A 23019-nucleotide genomic window follows, 5' to 3' on the forward strand; every position below is an offset into this window, starting at 1 on the left:
TGTTTTTTTTTGTAACACATTCGTAATTTCTAAAATAAGACATTGTTAAATAACATTTATTAAAAATCAATTCACAAAAATATATTTAATTAATAAATATAATCGAAACCAAGACCTACTTGGAATACTAGTTACTTTTTATATCTAACTTCAACTTTAATGAGCGTATAAAGCTGTTTTAATTGCATGCAATCTTTAATTTCATATACAACATTAGAGAGACCATCTTTTGAATAATTCGTGGGAATCGTTAGGTTCTTTACGGGTCTGAAAATAAAACTAATGATTATTACGAAATTCAAATGGTCACGAAGAAAAAATTTAGATTAACTTACTCATGATTTTCTTGACGTAGATTTTTGAAAAAGTAATAACTTCCAATTGTAGGTGTGTTTCCTTCGATGCTAAAGTTGGCTGCTACCAATCTATTTTTTTTATTAACAAGAATTTTATCTTTTTAAAATAATTGAAATAGGTGGAATTTTAAACAATATTTCGTAATGTGTAACTTTATTTAGATTTTTGACTACTATGAACTGTTTAGGATGTTGAATTATATGTGTGGACTGTAATTAATAGAACTCTCAAAAAATGATTTTAATAAACTCATAGGAACATATATACCTTTTGTACATGTCGATGAAGTCACCGTCGTTTGACCAGGCTTTGTTAGAAAATCCGTTGACTTTTATAAAATGTTTGGGTCTCATGGCAACGGCTCCTCCAAATCTGTATTTTAATAAAACTTATATATTTTATTCACTGCTTGTTTAAATAAATAGAAAACAGCTTTTAATAAGTAATTGAAGCTTGATTTTCTAAGGGTATATTTAAAATTTTAATTATTTCACTAAATTGCTCTTTTCAAATTTGTTTAGTCAGAGAGAGGAGCTTGGACGGTGGAGGTGAGTGTTTAACGAGCGTTAGATGGGGGCTCCTAAAACCTACACCTGGGTCGCAAGTCCCAGGCGCTGTTGAAGCTCCTCTCCCTGCAACGCGTTGGACCCGGCACCCGGACGGTGAATCCATTGAATGCTAAAAAGTTTCGTCTCTGTGACCTTACATTTTGAGATTATGCAATAAGTTACTGTATATATATATATATATGTATATATTAGCGTGCTTGGACACATGAAGTAAGTTAACATTTTTTACACTTTAGAATAGATAGAATATAATCTGTATCTCATTTTACTGTTAATTCTCAATGCAACCAATGAATTTAAGAAAAAATGTCACAAATCATTCATAAATATTCAACTTTAAATACATTTATATTAAATACGTTTAATAAATTCTACTGGTTTTATGTTCAAATGTATTAAGAAACTTTCTTGATCGGTTTTTGGAAATCAGCTATGAGCATCCTTGGCCGGTGACTGCATCGGTACAAGTTACGAGTGTCGAGAGGTATGAGATGAATTTCGTGGAATATAACACAGTCCCAGCCCTCGTTGCGGTATGCTTGAGCTTGTTTAAAACCGATGTTAAATAGTTCTCCCCGCCTATACGGCACAGAAGCGTTTGCTGATGAAATTAAAAGTTCTTAATATAATTAATCATTTAAAATTACTGTTCTATGAAGATGATTTTGACATATAAAATGTATAGGAGTGAAAATTTACTAACGTTTAATTATTAGAAAGATTTGATATTCCAGTTGTTGTTTCATTAGAAAAGGGTGAATGTAATATAAAAAGCTGTAGGTATTTTGCTTTGAATTCCTGAAATCAAGAATGGTTTTCAAGTAAATCGATTGAGTTGATTTATTTATAGCAGAATTGTCAGGACCCTTATCAGAAAAACTATTAGGCTGCGCTGACATTTCTATACGAGAACGGCTCTAGCATTGGGCTGTATCTTGCAAATATTTTTTTTTTATAAATTATAACAACGTTGAAAATTCTAAAATAGTTTTATATATATATTTACCTACTATAAATGTATTTAAATAAGAAAGTATATTTTAATTTTTGATAAAATATTCATTAAATCTAAAATAAATACAGCGTTTACAACACTTTTGTGCTTCTTAAGTTTTTGAACAAATCTAAGCAGAGGCCTGCCATGTTCTTCGGTTAGTAAATTAAATTCACTCGTGGTTTGACTAGCGCAGTATAAATGCTATTAACAATTTATCTTCCATTTCCGGTATGTATGTATGTATGTAACGGAAAATAGCAAATAATAATAGCAATCCAAAATATCTGTTTGGTACAAAAAGTAAACAATAAAATTACATAACTTTTGATACGGTAGTTTATAAAATTATATAACATAATTACTAACGGCAGTGTTTCGTCAATCGGCACGACAATTGCTACTTTTTGTATCGCAATACATTCAATGGGTATGTGGATTCCACCGGGTTGTATCCGCAAGTGAACGTCTTCCATGAGCAAGAGACTCTTAAACGATCTGTCTTCGGCCACGGGGCCTATAACACAATGCAAGGGTATACTAATTGTAGATAATAACAAAGAACTCGAAAAGATACTATAAAACTTCGGATTTGTCTATGAACTTACCAAGGCCAGGTGATATAAACGGACATGGCCTATCAAAGTATTGGTCGACGTTTGTCTCAAAATAAGAATCATACTTAAAATCCAATGCTTTCAAATTGATTACATTATCTTCTTTTTTAAATTCCACTTCATCTACCTGCTGCTTTTCCGTTCCACAGCAAATTATTAAGTTGTAAAGAGTTTTTACATTTTCTGGGATATCAACAGTCACTGGAGGGCCATATTTATATTTGCTGTAATTTTTAGAATAGGTAATATTTAATCATTAATATGAAACATTTAGAATGTTAAGATCCAATGTTAAGATCCAATTTTTTTTCTTACCTCGGTGATTTCTGCTTTTGTGTATGAAATATTTGATAAAATGGAAATATAACGTGTAAAACAATATTGATCAAAACTACTGCAAATAATATAATCCACAATTTCCGAAAAGTTGTAAGCATTATTTAATGATTTAGACTTTATCAACTGTGACAGTTATGAGGGATGTATGTTATTTTTTTAATAACATATTGACTTGAAGAATATTTACATTGCCTTATAATAAATTCGAGTACTATTATTCAATAACACAAACTCCTTGGTGGACCCTCCACAAAGTACTCAAGCTTATAAGTCGTCCAACAAATAAAAACGTTGACATTGGCACAATATTCCACGATCCTAGTGCGAATTAAGCCATAGTTTAAAATAAAAAAGATATGTATATAATAAGTAGATTTATATTATTTATACTAGTAAAAATGGTTAGTTTGGTTTAAAGATATCGCGATGTAATTGTTTGATGTAGGGTAAATCGCGGTTTAAAACTTAACGGAATAATTGAAAAATAAAAACTAAGTATATAATTAAAACTAACTAATATAGTTAACACAATTGAAAAAACACACACACACACACTCACACACACACACACACACACACACACACACACAGATGTACGTTTGAAATATTAAAAGAATTAATGTGTTTTTATACACTTCATTTATACCAAAATTATTTTAAATGTTTGTCTCATTATGCGGCCCAATTTCTACAATGCTTGGATCCTTCACTTGTAGATAATTGATGTAAAACGAAATAACTTAAGCTAGGTTTAAATGTTGAAATTACGTATTATTTATTAGTATTGACAATAAAACAACAATATTTCGTTCGGACGAAGATAATAAGATTGTAATTTTATAATTAAAGCCATTCAAATAGTCACTTAAATACGGTGTATCTTTCCTTCAATATTTAGTTCGGGCTTCCCAAAATATAACATCATCCTTCGTGAGAGCTTAAGGTGAAAAGGAGCTTTTGAATTAAATATTAATGTTTTTTCACTACGGCTATTCAGTACACTATAAAAATGGTTCTCAACGCTAAGTATTTATTTTCTGTTCAATGTGTAGTTCTGTATATCATATATTGAGATTTTAATGAGCATGGGCGAGAAAACCTGGCAGCTAGCAAAGAATAAAAGTAACCCGAAAAAAAAAACATTACGTACAAAGATTTTCGCGTCCCTTTGGCGTCAATTGAAATGACATTTTAGGAAGCAATATAACAACTTTTTTTTGACAAAATTTTATCAGGAAAATGCCGAAATATTACAGATATAGAGCGACATCACCGACTCGGAAATCAAGGAAACCTAAAGACAAAGAGAAGGAAGTGGAAAGGTAGTTGTGTAGTCACTAAATGTAGAAGTAAAAATATGTGTGTAGGTATAAATTTATATTTGATGTATGGATATGGGAATAATACTATAAACCTTTGCTTTTGATTATTGCGTTTGCACCAATCGCGATTCATTTAATCGTTTTAAATTTAACAAACAGATTTGCGTTATCATTTTTCAAGACAATTTTTGAGTTAGTCTTATATTTTATACTGTACATCAAACTGAATAGATAAAATCAAGATCAAATTACCTATTGGTATATTTACCCCCAAAAGCCTGTCTTGATAAAAAAAGTTATAATATTGATTGGTGTTCCAACAATCACAATATTATTTCGTACATTTCGTTTTAAATAACTTCTATTCATTAAATATGTGGATAATTTGTGTCACTTTGGAAAGAAATTTGAGAAGGCAACGCCACACGGAAGACGTCCAAGATTCTCTTTCATTATTTCCTTTTCAGGGTCAAAGAACCTGACTGCAATTGGCTCGACCTGACATTAAGCTGCTCCCCAGCGCCCCCGTGGTATCTGCGACGTATCTCGTGGCGAGAAACACCTCCACTGATGGGTTTACCACGGCAGCTAGCAGTGGGCTTACGCACGTCCTTAAGTGTTGCCATAGACCAATACTCCTTATCGCAAATTAATCAACGATACATCTTCAAATTGTAATTTGTTATCAATTATTTGGTTTCTACTTTTTTTTAATCAATCCAAATGTAATGTGAATTGTGATCTTAAAGGATTTAGTTTTTTGATGTCCTCAAATGCTTCAGAATGTCCAACAATTTCGTCTTTACAAATACAAACATAAAAATATAGCATTTTTTATTTCTTATAATGTATTTAATTGGATGCTCTTACTTATAAAAGTTCCTTAAGAATATGATCGCTATTAACGAAGTTACAAAATATATTTTGAAAAATTAATGCACTTAAAATGTCGATTATATTTATTGTATCAAAGTTGAACTGATTTTCCTTATGTTATGACAACTGCCGACTTATCACTTGACTGTCTTTTTCCTGGTGATGTATTTATTTATTTTCATAATTTTTTCGATAGTGTTTTTGTTCACGTACGCGTGCTACTAGGGCAATACATGTACAAATTTGGTTAGGTAGAGAGAGGCGCTGGGACGGTGCATGTGAGCGTTTAACGCGCATTAGATAGGGGCCCCTTAAATTTACACCTGGGTTGCAAGTACCAGGCACTGTTGAAGCTCCTCTCTTTGCAACGGGATGGACCCCAACGGCAACCGCACGGTGAATCCATGGAACGCTGAGAAGTTTCTTGTCTGTTCGTGACTTGACACATACGAGATATTTGATAAATACGTCTCCGGATAATTAAACCAGCATCTATCTTTAATAATGTTACAGGTAATCTGTGTTTTTTTTTTTAAATAATCTGGTTATCTAAAATAAATATACATTAAAAAATATAAAAAAATATATTTAATAAAACTTTTATTTCACCAATATTATACTGAGAAATTAATCCGTATCTTCTTAAATAAACTTGTCTTCAAATTCCATATTCTTCTCAGAATGTGAATCATTTCATAGGCTTATTATAATGTCATCTATCTTTTAGACACTCGTTTTGGTCAGAATTTGGTCGTCAATTGGAGAAGTTATATGATTTGCAGCTAAATAGTTTTATTTCGGCCCACACAAGCTCCTTAGGGTTAAGATCAGTATAATTTGTGCTTCATAGAATGATACAACCTATATTTTATAGCATTTCGTCAATGGTTTACCTTTTCAGCCTAAGATGCAATAGGAAAAGTTCAGCTTTACACAACAGTATGCTGTAATTTTTTTTTGTTATCAAACCTGCATCTCAATTTTATTATCTGTTTATTTTTTTTATTATATTTAAGTGTTTAATACTGTTCTGGTATCTATTGAGATAAAAACTGTGAACATTGTTAATAAAAAATAATTTGCATTCATATCTGTGAACCTATCAAAGGATAATACGAGCGTTAGAACCAAATCAGGCTAAAATGCATCATTTAAACGTTGGGACAGCGAGGGCAAATTGAGTTAGACTGACAAGTGACATTAGTTCACCCGCCATTTTACCGCTCGAATGGGGCTGTCATCAGCAGTTAACGGACATTAAAATATTATTAATCTCATTTGTAGTATCAAATATTAATGCAAATTCCACTAAAAGCAAAGGAAAGAAAAATAGATTTTTTTTTTAAATTACGTTTGTGATTTTCACAGCTTTAAAGCAAATTTAATTTCTATTCAAATCAGTTTCAGAAATCCACTTTTTTTGCCGTAAAATTCTATATTCATAACTATTTAGGAATACAAGGATGGTATAATAAAAGGCGTCACATAATTTCTTTGAAACAAACGAATTTATTTATATATAAAAACAATACTTGGCTCTGAAAACAATGCGCTGTTAAATAAAATGTCTAAAGCTCACTACGTTACATTTGGATGGCTCAGCGAATTCTGTACACTTAATAATATTGAAAATGTATCACATAAAACAATCTTACACACCAAAATAATATGATATTTTTTTGCTATTAAAAAAAATATTTTAAGCAAATAATGTAGACTGGATTACAATTATTTTGTTAATAATCTCAGTATTTTGAATTCTCTCTTAACAAGAAGTTAGATTTTTTAAGGATTTCTCTTCATTCAAATACATTTACATACATGTATAAAAGTTTTTAAATATAAAACGCTCTAGAGTCTAGGCCAACCGCTTTGATATCAAATTAATATAATAAAGTTATAATGAAAAAATAAACATTAGAGTATTAAATAAAAGAAAAAAAATCTTCATTCTGACAATGTGGATTGTGATTATTTAATTAGCAAAAAAAATAAAATATATTACACAAAAAAGATTACCTCAAAAATAAAATTCTATATATCTTGCACCATACATAATAATGTAATTCACATATAAGCGTTACAGGATCAAAAATATTATACAGGTCTATTAAGTATATCTGACAAGTCTAAAACTACAAGCTATGTACATCTCATAAGTAAGTACATTAAACAGTATTCAACTCCACTTCTTTATTAAATGTATTAACTATATGTTAATAGAAAATTAAATGTATAATATTACAAATGAAGAAAAACTATGTGATTGTCTACATTTAGTTATTAATGTATACTTATGTATTGTAGGTTTTCGAATATACGAATTTTGCGAAGGTACATACTTTAGGCCGGATATAACATATACTAGCTTCAATACATTTTCAATGCTTCATATTATAATCTAAAAATTAATTTCAATTCTGATCCGTGGCTAGCTAATTGTTCATTCATATTGTCATATTTTTACATATTATTATTATTTATTTTTTTTTCAGATTTTTATTTTTATTCAAATTATAATATTTTTCGGCATCTCTGAGAGGGTTATATAAAAAGGTTGTTTTTAATTTATAATTTATTGTCTTCCTATTATTTTGTTATATTAATATTTACATACGAATTAAATCTATATCAAAAAAAAAATACACGGACAAGACTAGTTTTTCTAGCAACGAAATACATATTAGAAAAATAATTAAAAAATAATAATAGTTTTTACTTAATGATTACACTACGTTTACATGATTCCTATCTATGATATAAAAGGTAACATTTCGCTTACACTAAACATATATCAATATAAAAGCAATAAAAAAATAATTCAAACAAAATGATTTTAAAGATGGCAACACCATATGTTACTGCAGAGGTCTTAGTACTAAGTAACCACAATTCACAACATTGACTTAACTGCGGATAATGAAACCTTTGCAAATTATCAACTCACAAAAATACCGTGAGATATTTTTTTAATCTGTTCTTATATTAGATATAAGCAGACTAAGGTTTAAACTATACAGCATTGAGAGTTTTTTTTTTTTTAATAAATAAGAGCTATTTGTCGTAAAGATCAAAGTTATGCTTAATAATTGAAGTCTTCAGTATTATTATAGTTTTTGATATTCTATCTAACAACGTTAAATGTATGCTTACACTTGATTACTCGTTAGCACATAGTCTAGGTTGTATTCCTTACCAAGTAATTTCCTAACATATTTTTTTTTATCAAGTAATTTATAACACGTTACTTTCTTGTGATTACAGATAATCCCGTATGTATAATCTGCGGAAATTATGATTTGTCCTATATCCCCGTTTTTAATTTTCACTTGTCATATTTCCCGCTTTGTCATTAAAATTATGTATCTGTCAGATGTCAGTGAGCGTCCTTAGCATTAGTTAAACTAAATCACAAAACAAAAAGTTTTTAAATAATAAATGATAGTAATATCGTTCGTTAGTTTCTCATATGTGGTCGAATTAACAAAATTTCTAGGTATCTTAATAAAAAGACGCTTAGTGACCACAGATTATAATTTGATAAAGAGGCTAATATTTATAGCCACAGACTATGCTTTTATTATAGGACAATTTTTGCTGACCACAGACTATAATTACCACAGATAATAAACGTTAAATCCGCAGTTATGTCAAATATGTCGTTAGGTGTTACCGGTCGCCAAACAGGAGTTTGGCGAGGTATGTCCGTCAGCTGCGCTCGTCTATGTTCACTAGTATGTGCGTGTAGAGATGGTTGGCCGTCACCTTTATTACTTCGTATTCCAGCGTCGATAGACCGTCTTTCTGAAACGTTTTGCTCGTCTGTGATAACAACTGATATCTGGAATATTACAGAATAGGTTAACATGTATATTAATGAAGTGAAACTTCCTATGCCACTTCTAACGAGGTTGCGTTAAACGTTTAACGCTTCTGGGGGAGGGGATAAAGGAGACAGAGCGAGAGGGAACGAGTGGCGCTCGGACGCAAGCGGGCAATCAATTGTGACTTGAAAATAATGATAATAAAGTTTGTCTTAAAGAAAGACTAAAAATTCCTTAAAAATAAATTTCCACCCCTTCCTGTTTTCATTCCAACATTACGAAGTTTCACTTCTTCCGCGCGGAGAGACTCCACGCACACTTAATTAATTTTTTATTTATTATGTTTTTCTTGTAATCTAATAAAATCTTTCTCACATACCTCTTAGGATTAGGCGCTGACTTCTTATGATCTAACATGGCGTATCTTGCAATTGACATTTTATACCTCGCTATGTGGTAATTCATTTTTTTCAATCTGAAATAAAATAAAATTTTCTTGAATTTTTTTAAAATTAAATCTGATTCCACCTGCAAAATATGTTACGTCCTCAATACCTAAACATTAAAACAATTAATTTTGTTTTAGAATACAATGATAAACTGTTTATATAGTGATTATGTTTTGAAACATCTAAATAATAATGTTACATATATATTCTTATATAATCACCTATAAAACATATCGTCGTCTTCTCCACCCCAGCCCCAGTACTTGTTGGAGAACCCGTTCACCTTCGTGAACTGTTCCAGTGTCATAGCTGAGACGCCTCCGAATATATCTTCGTATGGTAACCTGAGAAAAATTAACATAGTATATATAGAAGACGCCTTTATATGACTCGGGACGGAACATTGAGTGGATGGCTAGAGCAGTGTTTTTAAATATTTTTCATGACAAATTATTTCGAGTAGCATAGCCTTAAACCAAGTTTATTTATTGTTATGAATCTGTGGTTTTCGGATGTACTAACTATATTACATTTTTTACATTCTACCCGACGTTCCGAACCTACGTTACCTCTACAGCAACCATGGTTTTTGGGGATGTGGTTTCTGTTGAGTGTCGTGCGCAGCGACAGGTACGTCATTCAAATACGCAAGTCAGTTGCACACTAATTGCTTTGTTAAGAGAAAGATTGCACGCGGGATGCAGCCCGCATGCAATCTATAATCATCTATATCTATAATCATCTAAATCCAATCTATAATCTACAATCAATCATAGACCAATGCATGCTTAGCAGATTCTCAAGAAACCGTAAGCTGTATTAACACAACGCGCTTTAAAATTCGCAAAAAAACAAATAAATAAGTGTAATATATCCGAATACCAAGTTCCATTTAAATGTATACTTACAAAATGTATGAGATACACATAATTATTATTTTTTTGTTAATATGGTATATGTAAATATAAAAGATGGGTGAGTTTTTTTTTTGTTGATACTCTGTTGTCGTTTTTAATTAATATTTAACTACTTAGTTGTTTTTTTTTGCTAAATTACTTGCCAAGACTTCTATCAGTTCCCCCTCTTAAGAGACTCTGTTTTGTAATTATACATTTTCTTCTAAGAATTTTAAGATTTCAGTCATACAAATACAGTAACGTAAAAGACCGTCTCAAACGTTATATCGAAGGGAAAAATTTATTAAAGCATATAACATTAAGGCCATAGAAAGATACAGATACAATTAACTATGGACTCTAATCGAAATCAACTCTAATCTAAAAGAGTCGTTAGGGTTTCAAAAAGAGTCATTAATATTTTGGAAAGAAAGAGAAGTAACAAGAGATTGGTAGAGTAGAAGTTGTCTGTTTTGTCTCACCTAAAGTTGAGTTTGTCTATAGATGCGGACATGTGACGCGGTTGTTTCGGACACGAGTACATGTTCCGTGAGTCTAGAGGCAGGAGGTCTATGTCGTGGAAGATGAAGCACTGCCACGACCTCTGTCTCTGACTCTCCACGAAGCCTACGTTCATCAGCTTCGCGCGATTAAATTCGCTGGTACCTATAAAAAATTCATTGCTATGAGCGAATGTTGTGTTTCCGTCGCAGAAATAGTAAATCATATTTTAGAAACTATGGTTTTAGTTCGTGTACGGTTTGTGATCGCTGTATATATAAGAAGAGAGAAAGATAATAGTAAACAGAATAGTCACAGTTAGTTACTTAAAACGACGAACCATTCGAATTTCATAGAATTTTTGGAACCAAGTTCCTTATTTACCGTCTATTCTATGTAATAACAAAAACTTTCTAATAACAACAGTTTATAGAAACGCTAAGGGAATAAAAAACAAAATAATTTCGAACTTATTCTCTTAATAAGTATATAAGGTTTCTGTCTAGGTTTATGACAATAATATTTTTCATAAGTTTTTATAATTTAATAAAATCCGTCGGACTAAAAATATCAAGCGACCGAATATGAATAAAATCCAGAACAAAGAACAGTTCGCTCAAGTAACTGGCGCCGGGTGGCAGCAAAAGGAGCACATGTTTATGCGCCTGAATTTATTGGCACATCGATATTTATTAGATAAGGAGAAATCGTCTCAAGACCGTACTTTATCAATCTCAAGTGGCATATAAATCCCTTCTGAGGAATAAATTCCAGTACAATCGTATTGCTTTTGACAACTAAGCGATTGCTAAAAGACGCATATATTAATGGAGTATTGAAGTTTTTTTTTTTTTTTTGGCACATTGAATTTAACCTCTTGACAGAGGTTTATGTATTTTTAACACCGAAGTTTAATAAAATAACTAACCTTCTTGTTCAATTATATATATTCCGTATTCTATCTGCTGTTTCATAAGGAATGGATGCATGTGGTTCAGGAATATCGCTAGGTGTTGTTGACGATCTCTGTAACCAAAGAAATATAATCGAGTGCAGACCTAAAAATGAAACCTTTACGTCATATATTATGTTTTATCGTGAAAAATTATGACAGAGGGCTAATTTACGACATCCGCAATCCGTTAAATCTGTTTGCGAAGGGAAAAAGTCGCAGGTCGAAGGTATTTTGGGCGTAAACAAGGATTGCTTGCTTAGCTGATAACATAAATAACGCCCTTGTCCACACGTGTGGGGACTGGAAAGGACCTGTAAACGAATTTGACAAATATTCCTTTCCTTTGAACCGTTTCCACAACGATTTTCTTTAACTTTCTTCACATTAAATTTATATGTATTTATATTAAATTTATTTAATATTACGCAATGTTATGAAAATTATAAAATACTTGATATTATCAAGCGGTCCATACTAGAATATAATAAATCGATTATTTCATATTCAATAGTACAATATAAATGTCATTATGTCTGACGTTTAGTGACAACTGACAACACACACACACACATCGAGGAACCTTCACGGATTTGCGTATTATATGCGTGTGTCAAAGTCGTACGTAATTACGAATAAGTAATGAATTAAATTACTTGTAATATATAATAAGGAAATAGCGTTTTGCACTTCTGCCTCATACAAATTTTGGACTGCACTAAATTACCCGATCTGCATTTCTCTTAACAAATGAGAATTTTTCACTTCCGTTATTAATAACGCGTATAAAGCCTACAGCCAATAACTAACCTGTAGGGTACTATGATAGCAACTCTATGTCTGGCTGTGCAATTAGACGAAGAGTATATTCCTCCACTCCGGACCTCCGGGTACCTCTTCTCCACCCAATCTAGTTCAATCTCAGTCTTGTTCACTGATATGGGACCTAGACAGTAATATTTAAAGAGTCATATCCTACCTGCTAGAATATTCGAATAGTCTAGAAATCACTAAAACACTGTAGTTTATTAGAATAAATGCCATCAATTGTATCAGGAAGATACAATGTTTGGAGAATAAAATATAAAAATTCAAATTAAATAAAATTATAAAAACAGAAAGTATAGAATGAAAATTCATAAACAGTTACAGGGTTGGGACCTGGCGTTCCGGTTACTTTATTAAGTAAATAAAATTCATTAGGTGAATTCTTTAAATTTATTCTTCATATAAGGACGATGGTTTAATTGGTTAGAAACCTGTTCGTGTCCTTGATTTTTTCATTCTACACCTCGATTTTCAATGTCACTATTTTAATGCACGAAATATAACTGTATGAACTAAATAAACATATTAGTAGAGGACGTTTTTGAACGATCAATTGAATCATAGTTTAGAGCAAAAAAAAAATTCGACCTCCTTTATCAGTGAAAGTTTATGTAGCAGGCTAAAGCTTACCTAGATCTGGCGGCATTTCATCACAGAGCGGTAAGGATGGTTCATCTCTGAAGTCTTCTTCTGTGGTTACCAAATTCTTTATGCTCTCCATAATCTTGGTGATTAAAAGCGGCGTGCTCGTGTCGTCAGATAGATTGGGTTTAGTCATGTTAAATGTTTCCTTGGCTGGATTTTTATTTGAACTGTTTGTTGTGTGTGTGTAGTTTGTAACTGATTCTGTTCCTTGTGTGAGTAGTTTTTTAGCCACAATCTGTTTATCGTTTCTGTAACAAATGTTTGGACCTGGTCAGTAAATATCATCAGTTTTGACAGTACTATTTAGGTGATTAACCAAGATTTCATATGGTGATTTTATTATTATTATTTTTTGTTTTAATCAAAAATATATTGATTAATTGTTGAAGTATTTTTATATGAAAAAAATATTATTTACTTTGCTTTCAATCAGTGTTTCTTGTTATATTTATTTACACTTACTTGATAGACGGCGTGACGTTGTGCATCGGTGCATACAGATAGGTCCTGAGAGGTGATGCGTCCAGGATGGAACCGAACAGGTACTCGACAGCGGCCAGCGCCAGCACTAGCAGAAGCAGAAGCCGGAGCGCCCGCGCCGCCCGCCCTCCGCCCGCGGTGCCCATCAACGCATATGGCGCAGCCTGGCACTTGACTCCTGACGAGACATATCTTATGAAAACGTTTGGATGATTGACACAAATAAAACCTACGTAGCTATACAATCTTATGAGACATTTTTTCTACTTCTAGCAGACAGGATCTTAAAACACTAAGTGCCCATAACCATTAGAAACCTCATTTGACTTTAGGGTTTTATGGAAATTATTAATGGATGTGATAACACAGGAAGCCTTTGGCCGACTGTATTTTCAGCCACCTACAGTACTGTGCTATAAACATAATTTGTACGAGAGTATGTTACCTACCCAATTATCCAGTAGTCAAGTTAGGTCCAATTACAAGTTGCAGTTATTTAACAAGTTTTATATCTACCAAACCCTCCTGGACATGAGGCACAGAAAAATTGTAAATAGTTAATTTCAGAATCATTGTGTTTGAAATCTTCACTTAGAATAGTTATTCTGTAGATACAATTCTGAATGTAATATATCTTAATATACCAATAAACCCGTAGGTAAGTTTTTCGCATTTTTTTTGTAATATCACAACCCTATTAAAGCAGGCACTTCAACCGCCCCACTGAAATGTGACCACATGTACCTATCTTTTTTTCTTTTATAACAAAAAGATCGCACTACCGATGTTACCTAAGAATAATCGATTACTAAGCGTGCATTTATCTATATAAAAATTAAAGTGATGTTTATATTAGATAACTTTCAAGAACACTCACGATACGAACAACAGGAAATTGTATAGATAAATTAAAACAACACATGTACATTGAGCGGGAAAAATGATTAAAAAAAATTCGTTTTGAAGCGATATCCGAGATTCATTAATAGCGTTAATTACGATGCAGTAAACACGTTACACGGAGGTAATGAAAAGAAAAAAAAAACTCATAGCAAAACGAGTGGGAAATGCGAAATATGCTATTATTGTTTACGATTCAAGAATGTCCAAGAAAATCGATTAAGAAAACAATAAATTATGTATTAAAATTCCATTTTAATATTTTAACTTATATCGTTAATATTTCGTATACCTTTGGGTGTGTTGTAATGACGCTATAATTTCCTTCACTACTCATTTTAATTATTAAGAGATACTTGCTATTATATTTTTAAACGTATACAATGGTTGTAGTATTATTTCAGAGGTGTATTATTTGAATGTCTATAGGAGACATTCATATCACATAGCATAAAGTAAAGTCAGTTTAAAAAATATATATGTAGCATATTCTTCCTAGTAATATTCTTCGATCAATTAGCGCTGAATATTTTTTGAGTCTTTTTTATAATCCTTAAGTCTGTTTTGTGTGTAAATTTTTTAAAAAAACTTAGCTTTAACTATTTACTATACACTAACTATATTGTATAGATTATTATTTATGTATTTTTTCTTGGTACTGGTAAAAATATAACTAAAGTGTTATTAAAAAAATCACGCCTTTATTACATTCGACAAACTCCTTCGTGTTTTGTCCACACGTATTAAAAACTATAATTTGATTAAAATATTCCAGTTTCAGTGTAAATTGAGCCACAGCATAAAAAAATGTAGTATTACAATTTTAAGACAAGAATTGATCACTGCACAATGTATATTTACAATATTCTGGTGAGTGAAAAACAATTTGCATTTCATGACATTGTTAAAGAAGTGTTTGTCTGTCTGTTATTAAATTTCTCCTCAACGATTCTGTCATGATACTCGGTGAAAAATCGATTGAGATATTATCACAGAGGTCCAATATATTGAGTCTCTTTTATGTAACACTTTATAGTTCGGATAACATAATATTTATAAAGGCAAAACAAGACGATGAGATAAAATAATCTAGCGTAATTATTATCACGTATTGTTTGGTAGAATTAATTTTGTGTTATACCTGTGACTTAAGTTTGTTTAAGGAGGGAGCTCTATGGAAGGGTCCCATTATCATCATTGAAGAGTCTCTTGAATGAACTGCATGGTAACTTCAATTCTCATCTGGAACAAAATACATATAATTAGATATTAAAATCTAAAAGAATATAATAATTTCTTATTTAATAATCACAGCACCTCCATTATTTCCTCTTGATAGCTTTTTCAAACAACCTCATTAAACTTAACACCTTTTAACGCCAAAAGTTATGGGAGCAGATATAAAAAATTACATTAACCTTCCCTAAAACCGGCAGAATTAAACGGTTGGGGAAAATTTTCCACGCCCCTGTAACTATAACCGCTCACACGTTGCTAACGGTCGACTGGTTACAAACCAGTGTGTTTAATGAGCAAAATTACAAATAAAAATCTTACTCGTTGAATTTGTTTTTTTTTTTCATATATATATTTTAAATATTATTATTTTTATCACTCCGTTGAATCGGTGCATGTTGAATGAATTTGAAATTAGTTCAGGGTATATTAAATGAGAAATGTTAGTTTAAAATACTGCTAAAATTACAGTTTTAATGTTTATTAACTTCAATTAGTTTCATAACAAATATATATAAGTATATGAAAAATTGTTTTAATTAAAAATATTATTGCTATAGATTTTTTCATTTCATACCACGTGACAAACTAGTATTGAAGCCAACTACCATATTGCATATAGCGTACTAGACTTTTTCCCAACTTTGTCTGCGAACAGTTCGGAATTTGGCTCACAGAGAATTGTATAAAGTGAGTTAAAATAATTAATATATTTATATACTGGCATCTGTGCTACTGGAATTCATACGTAATACATCTCCTATGCCGTGATTCGACGGGAACTACATGTAATTTCGTGATAAATTATAGCCCATATCGTATTCTGATGTTTCAGCTACATTATTGCAAAGTTTAATCAAAATCCGTATAGCAGTTTCTTCTTGAAAGAGCAACAAACGTCCATACATACATATGTACGGACATACTGTATACATGTTCACATTTATAATATAAGCGGGATATCCATAATATACGGGTGATAACGTATGTTCAGTTCCAACTTTAAATCCTTTATACGTGTTTAGAAAATTTTACATAATTTTTACGGTATTGTTATTAGAATTATTATTCTGGAAAACACGCGCACTCACACAAAAACAATCAATGGCTTAATTATAAGTCGATATTGATATACAATTTCGCTATTAATTAAACGTATCAAAAAATATTACATTTAAGAGCGGTCTTTTGTTACTTTAATTACCGATATCATAAAAGTGGACTGAATATTTAGATAAATTAATAATTTCAATAAAAAGTTATTATTTTCGTTTATCACAATGTTGGTTTAAATGTATCGAAGACGATAATATGTTTTTAATTTCTTTCTATTGATTTTTGTTGTACTATAATTTTGTTATTTGAGTACTTGGTTTGTTACTGTGTGTCTTTCTCGGTTATATTACATGATATCTTCGTTTAAATATACCGATAAGTAAGAATAAGGAGAGGAGAGAATTATAAACCATACATTTGTACCTCTTTTTAAGAGAATTGATCAAACTGATTACTGTGGAATTGAACGTTGTTAAAGTTTGTATGAAGAAGTGCATAAGGCTTATCTTTTTATCCCCGACTTAAAAAGAGGTATATTATGTTTGACGGCTATGTCCGTGTGTGTATCTGTTTGCGGCATCATAGCTCTCAAACGGATCGACCGATTTCGACGTTATTTTTTCTAAATGAACTAGAATTTACTTCTTTAAGTATATATAATATGTTGGGAACACTTTAAATTATTAAAATTATCATTACACACATTACTATGACATTGACACACACATATAATACGCCAATCCGTGGAGGTTCCTCGATGTGTGTGTGTGTGTTGTCAGTTGTCACTAAACGTCAAACATAATGACATTTATATTATACTATTGAATATGAAATAATCGATTAATTATCATCAAGTATCGATCATTAGAAGGCATCTTGTTTTATTAAAATTACTTATTAATGGTGGCGTTAATCAATCATTCTATTTCAAACGGCATATTGAATGGCAAATTGTACTCTACGAAATATAAAAAAGCCTCGTTTGTAGTGACGTCAAAATAACTTTTGTTTTTTTTATTTTATGGATACCAGTTTTACTGAAAAGGGTTCGGTAGCTTTATTTTTACGATAAATAAACAAAGATATGTCTAGCATATTCACAATATATTACACTTAAGTAAACGAATTATTCGTTCTGATTCATGATATTTTTGAGCATGATTCTAAATGAAGAATATGAATCATGGTTTTAATATAAACTGACTTCGTTTCTGTATTCAGAACTTCATCGACAGCACATTTTATATGTTAATATAAACTATACAGAGCCTGGATACCACGTAAATGTAAATTACACATATAACCCGAAATATATTCTAGCAAATGTGTACACTGTGTGAAAGACATAAAGCCTATTTTTGTATCTACAAAGCCATACACAAGTCGACACACTGGTATGAAGTGAATTGATCATTAGAATACGAATTTGAAATCATAAGAGTATATATTGGGACCTAGATAATGGAAGTTAAAGATGAAATATTCCTATTTTATTATACCAATAAGAATGGTAGGGAATTTTACTATTTATTTTATACACTAGAGAAACAAAAGGGTATTACGTATGTAACGTCTCGCTTATAGATGCCATTGATGCTGAGATATGAAAAGTACCCTCCCTCGTATTGGAACATTTGTCATATTACATTCAGATAATATATTGCTGTCTCCGCACAAACTAGTTATAAGAAAATTTATTATATAGTATAAGGATTCTAGAGTGATAAATAGGCAATTTTAAAAGCCTTCACACAATATAAGTCGTAAACATTTCGTATATGCTATATGCGCTTGAGAGAAAAGTACGTGAATCATTGAAATCGTACATTAAACGTGAAAATATTTATTTATTGATTGAATGTACAACTGATCAGTAAATATGAAAAGTAAAGAAGTAAATAAATCAAAATTACCATAACATTTTGTTTGTTTCCTTCTCAACATCCGGTAGGAGCTGAAGGCTGTTTTGAATCGCTTTGGGTTTTGCGTCAAAACCATTAATTGTTGCTTAAAGTTTAGTTTTACAACAAAGTTTTGAAGACGCGGAGCAGATGTTACTAGTTTGATATTTATTGGATAGCTAAATTACTTCAGAAATATCTATATATACATTTAGTTATTGAATCTGTTTTAAAATAAATTTTCTTCATAAAGCTGCTGAAAAATACGTCATTTCCTATTTTATTTATCCAAAACGAGCACCTTCAATAAATTATTGTGTTAAAACCAAAATTCTTTTCAACATTTGCAGAAAAAGACATGCTCATTAATTTACATTAAAAGATTATACAGACACGAAGCCGTTAATGGATTTATAATGTGCTGAAAATGTTAACATTATTTTGGCAAAGACATGACACTCTCACACAGTTATCGATATTAACAAAACACCTCACAAACTGGTTATTGAATGAAAAAAATCTCATCAAAATCGGTCCATCCATTTGAGAGATAGGATGCTACAGACATACAAACACAGGATTTTTGATGTACTATTCACAAACTAATATAATTTTATCGCCTAAGTTCTTCCTTATCCATAAATTCTGGTTAAATTCTCTTTAAACGTATTTTTTGTTTATACCAAGTAAATATAATTATGTTTTTTATAGACGCGATAACCATTACCTACTGAACGTTGAGTAATTTTTGTTTATAGAGGTATTACAATTTAAATTAAAAGTGATACAATAGAATATAAAAATCACTGGAACTACAAGGATTGCAGAGAGTTGATTACGATTATATTTATATTACACTGCTTTATTTTACTTTTTTATTGGCGTTCAGTATAATTAATTTACGAATTCGATAAAATAAACTATAACATTCATAATTTAAGAGAGAAATATGTCTTCATTAGTCTTATTTATCCTGGAGCTAGTTTCATCCGAATGATTCAGATTTAAAATTAATTTAACTCATACTTAAAGTGAGAATTTTAGTTTTTAAATATCTAAAACGTCTCTTAGAAACTTGTGAATACGAAATGAAAAAAATCTTGCAAGTATCTTCTTATTCAAGTTGTAAATATATTAATTATATTGTAATAGAAAATATATTTTTTTATTACATTTCTTTGTAAATCAATAACTTCAATAATATAATTTTAAAGTTCAGTGAGTTATAGTCATACGAATTAAAGATTATATATATATATATATATATATAATTTAAGTTCATGTCATAATACCCGCAATGCGTCGTTGCATTGTGCTGGTAGCTACGTTTGTACAACTCAATAATTTTAGCCGGCGTTTATAGTATTCTTACTGATTTCTGCTTTATTTTTTCATGGATTAATCAACCTGCGTTTATGATTTAAATATAATGTTGTTCTATTATCAGTATCACTAATGTTCAGATTTAGGTTGTTTAAATTTCCATTATAGTATAGTATAGAATAATTGCAATAAAATATATTTGATATTTTTGATTAATTTTTTAAAAGTATTTTTGTAGTATAAAAATTTTTTAATATTATTTTATTTACTATTCAAACGTTATTATAAGAAACATTCTCGTTATAATTCCAGCCGATTAAAACGATCCCATCCTTCATTATTGATCAATTTAATATGCCATTTGACTTTAAATTAGGGTGAGCTTCGTAACAGCCAAATAAAATTGTTTCATCGCTTGTAACGCCAGTGCTCTCTGAGCCGTTAACTTTTTAAAGCGTAACAATTAACGATATTGCCGCTGGTACACGTTATAAAGTAAATACATTTATATTATCTATAATAATATTGTTTGTGTTGTATATTAAATCATTATTAATATATGCACTGTGAATAGAAGTCGAATAACCTCTTAGATTTCAGGAAATGAAACTACAGATACGTAGAACCAAGTACTGTCTCCTTATTAATACTGACATTTATAATCGCAATAATTTTAACACACTTCACTTAATTTCACTCAATATAATACAGTATGACAATACTATGCTTCTGAACAACTCGTCAGATCAACGTTTGAATCGTTAATGTCTGACAGATCTCTCAGCGTCTTAAATACCCAACTTAAACTAACTCACTTGTGGTTAGGTTAAGTCATCAGGCGATACGCGAAAAAACATTACCTTCTAAATATATCTATTAGAAATTTTAACTATGGTGTTGATTTAAATAACATAACATGGTGATAATTTTTTTGGATGGATTAAACACACTCGAAGGTGCCGAGGATTACAAGCTCTCTGTTGATATGTCATGACTTAGTTGTCGTTTATTTAAATTATATGTATTTACTAAAATTATCATTTGAAATATCGTAAAATTTTAATGTTATGAAAACTGAATTATGATAATTAAAATGAAATTGATAAATTTAAAATTATATCGAACTAATCACGTTCAAGAAATACAGTTTTAATATGTATGTTTATATTAAAGTAAGGCATGACTGGAAAAAGTAAGTTTGAATTAATGTTAAATGGTAATAGAAAGAAATCAGAGACTGTACGATTAGTATACAATAAGACAATAGTTGTAATGGATACGTTTTATAATAATTCACGATTAAAAGGAGACGAAAGTTAAATTGATGCCAAAATTTTATAATATTAGTGCGATTTAAATTAGAAAAAACGTGGCTGACAGTGAATATGTTTAGAACTGGCCAGTTAGAAACATTGCTAATGAAAACTTTTTGAATTTCAATTTTAGAACCCTTTGGTAACCTAAAGTACCTAATATATTGCATTCGTTTTTCATATGTTTGTGTGAATTGGCGGCAAATCTAAAACTCATGTAACGCGTAAAAATGTACTCAACGCCAGAAAATTTTTAGTTAATGATGTATTATGACTTTCGCTGTGGGCTTACTCAACAACAAAGCTATGATAGGCTGCGATTAGCATAGTCGGTGAATGAAGCAATCTATTTATTGAATATATCGGAATAAAATATTAGATAGATAAACGTTAACAAAAATACCGCACATTTTTTAATAATTACAACATAGTTTTAGCCTTTATTACTTACAAAGGTACAAACCTATAAAATATAATCTTTCATTGAAGACTTAATTTCTTGTCTAGCATTAATATTACATCAAGATTTTATGGACAAAATTTTGGATTTTTAATAAGCACACAGTGGAAATCTTCAACGAGGGTCGTTATTAATGGCTGATGAACTAAAAGGAACTACTTAATCACTCCCCACAGACCGAACATTGTATTTAACACCTTTAAGTACGATCATTGAAGATTGAGGCCTTATACAATAGTGCCATCTATTATCAGTTATCAGAACTACACAAGAGTTTCGGAGAACCTAACGTAATTTAATCGTTAAAACCTTTCCTGAATTAAATTAATTGAATGGAAATAGCTTTGACAGTTTCTGCTATAAACATTGAAATATGTGACTCGACAGTATATGGATTAAAAAGAATATTTTGAACGAAAAAGTTATTAATAAATAATAATAATAATAATGAAATTACAATTTAATGTAAAGTCTAAAAGCGTGGACGGACCTTAGAAATAATTAATGTTCCCGATGAATTCATTAATAATACATAGGGGATAATTGCTTGAAGCATTGAAAGGAAAAGAGGTCTGAAAGTTTCATGAGGAGATAGAGGCATGTCGACTCTGGGATGTAGCGTATTAAGGGTGGCTCACCCAAGACAGTGTTATCCCACCATAGAAAGCCGGTAAAATAAGGTGATATGTTTTTATAGTACAATCCGGGAAGTGAGTTAGAAAACTAGATGTTTTCTCAGTAAGGGGATTTATTTTGTTAATTCGCTGTATTTCTTTAAAAAATTCTTTAATTTCAGAGTCACTATAAATATTTGCAAAGGGTCTGCCCTAATTTCGGTGATAAGAAATGAAAATTTAACATTTTTAATAATTTCTTTTTACATTATACCTATCAAAGCTTTTCGCAATATACATGAGATTAAACTTATTTTAATCTTAGAAAAAAAATAACTAAAATTATGAAAAAAAAGTTAATAACCTAATTTAGAGAAAAATACAAAAATGCGGTTTTCTAAAATTTTATTAATTAATAAAAATTATAAATTATAATATTCAGTGTTATTCATTCCGAACTATTCGTATCAGTATATACTTTCAGAAAAAAAACATCATTAAACGAAAAAAAAGAAAATAGCCACAATTTTTGGAGACAAACGGTTTATGGTTTTTGTTGAAATTGTG

General features: G+C 30.5%; 2 protein-coding genes across 4 annotated transcripts in view; both read right to left on the minus strand.

Moving 5' to 3' along the window:
- Positions 1–1267: 1267 nt before the first annotated feature.
- On the minus strand, positions 1268–3004 carry LOC133319335 (beta-1,4-galactosyltransferase 1-like). Its single transcript, XM_061523334.1, has 5 exons — positions 2853–3004; positions 2529–2761; positions 2290–2437; positions 1630–1724; positions 1268–1527 (listed from the first exon to the last, which is right to left on the minus strand). Exons 1-5 carry the CDS (start codon positions 2972–2974, stop codon positions 1322–1324), a joined length of 804 nt encoding a protein of 267 aa, XP_061379318.1. The 5' UTR covers positions 2975–3004; the 3' UTR covers positions 1268–1321.
- A 3556-nt stretch (positions 3005–6560) lies between these two features.
- Positions 6561–23019, minus strand: part of LOC116771493 (beta-1,4-N-acetylgalactosaminyltransferase bre-4-like) — a 156779-nt gene continuing 140320 nt past the window's right edge. The window contains exons 1-10 of one of the 3 annotated variants that reach the window (XM_032663343.2): positions 15867–16060; positions 15691–15791; positions 13632–13827; positions 13155–13417; positions 12507–12642; positions 11673–11770; positions 10726–10909; positions 9569–9691; positions 9278–9373; positions 6561–8915 (exon numbers count right to left, since the gene is read on the minus strand). In XM_032663343.2, coding sequence (XP_032519234.2) covers positions 8783–8915; positions 9278–9373; positions 9569–9691; positions 10726–10909; positions 11673–11770; positions 12507–12642; positions 13155–13417; positions 13632–13795 — 1197 coding nt within the window. In that variant the 5' untranslated portion in view covers positions 13796–13827; positions 15691–15791; positions 15867–16060 and the 3' untranslated portion in view covers positions 6561–8782. Of the gene's footprint in view, positions 8916–9277; positions 9374–9568; positions 9692–10725; positions 10910–11672; positions 11771–12506; positions 12643–13154; positions 13418–13631; positions 13828–14098; positions 14279–15690; positions 15792–15866; positions 16061–23019 lie in introns of those variants that run through there. The other 2 variants (XM_032663342.2, XM_032663344.2) reach the window with 2 other exon arrangements.

Source organism: Danaus plexippus, chromosome 17 (assembly GCF_018135715.1).
Source record: "Danaus plexippus chromosome 17, MEX_DaPlex, whole genome shotgun sequence".
Lineage (NCBI taxonomy): Eukaryota > Metazoa > Arthropoda > Insecta > Lepidoptera > Nymphalidae > Danaus > Danaus plexippus.

Excerpts from the sequence above, each read along its gene's own strand:
- LOC133319335 (XM_061523334.1), bottom strand. The coding sequence starts at position 2,974 with ATGCTTACAACTTTTCGGAAATTGTGGATTATATTATTTGCAGTAGTT. Across the intron at positions 2,438-2,528 it reads GTTTATATCACCTGGCCTTG|GCCCCGTGGCCGAAGACAGA; the intron begins GTAAGTTCATAG and ends ATTGTGTTATAG. Across the intron at positions 1,725-2,289 it reads CCGATTGACGAAACACTGCC|GAATTCAAAGCAAAATACCT; the intron begins GTTAGTAATTAT and ends TCTTGATTTCAG.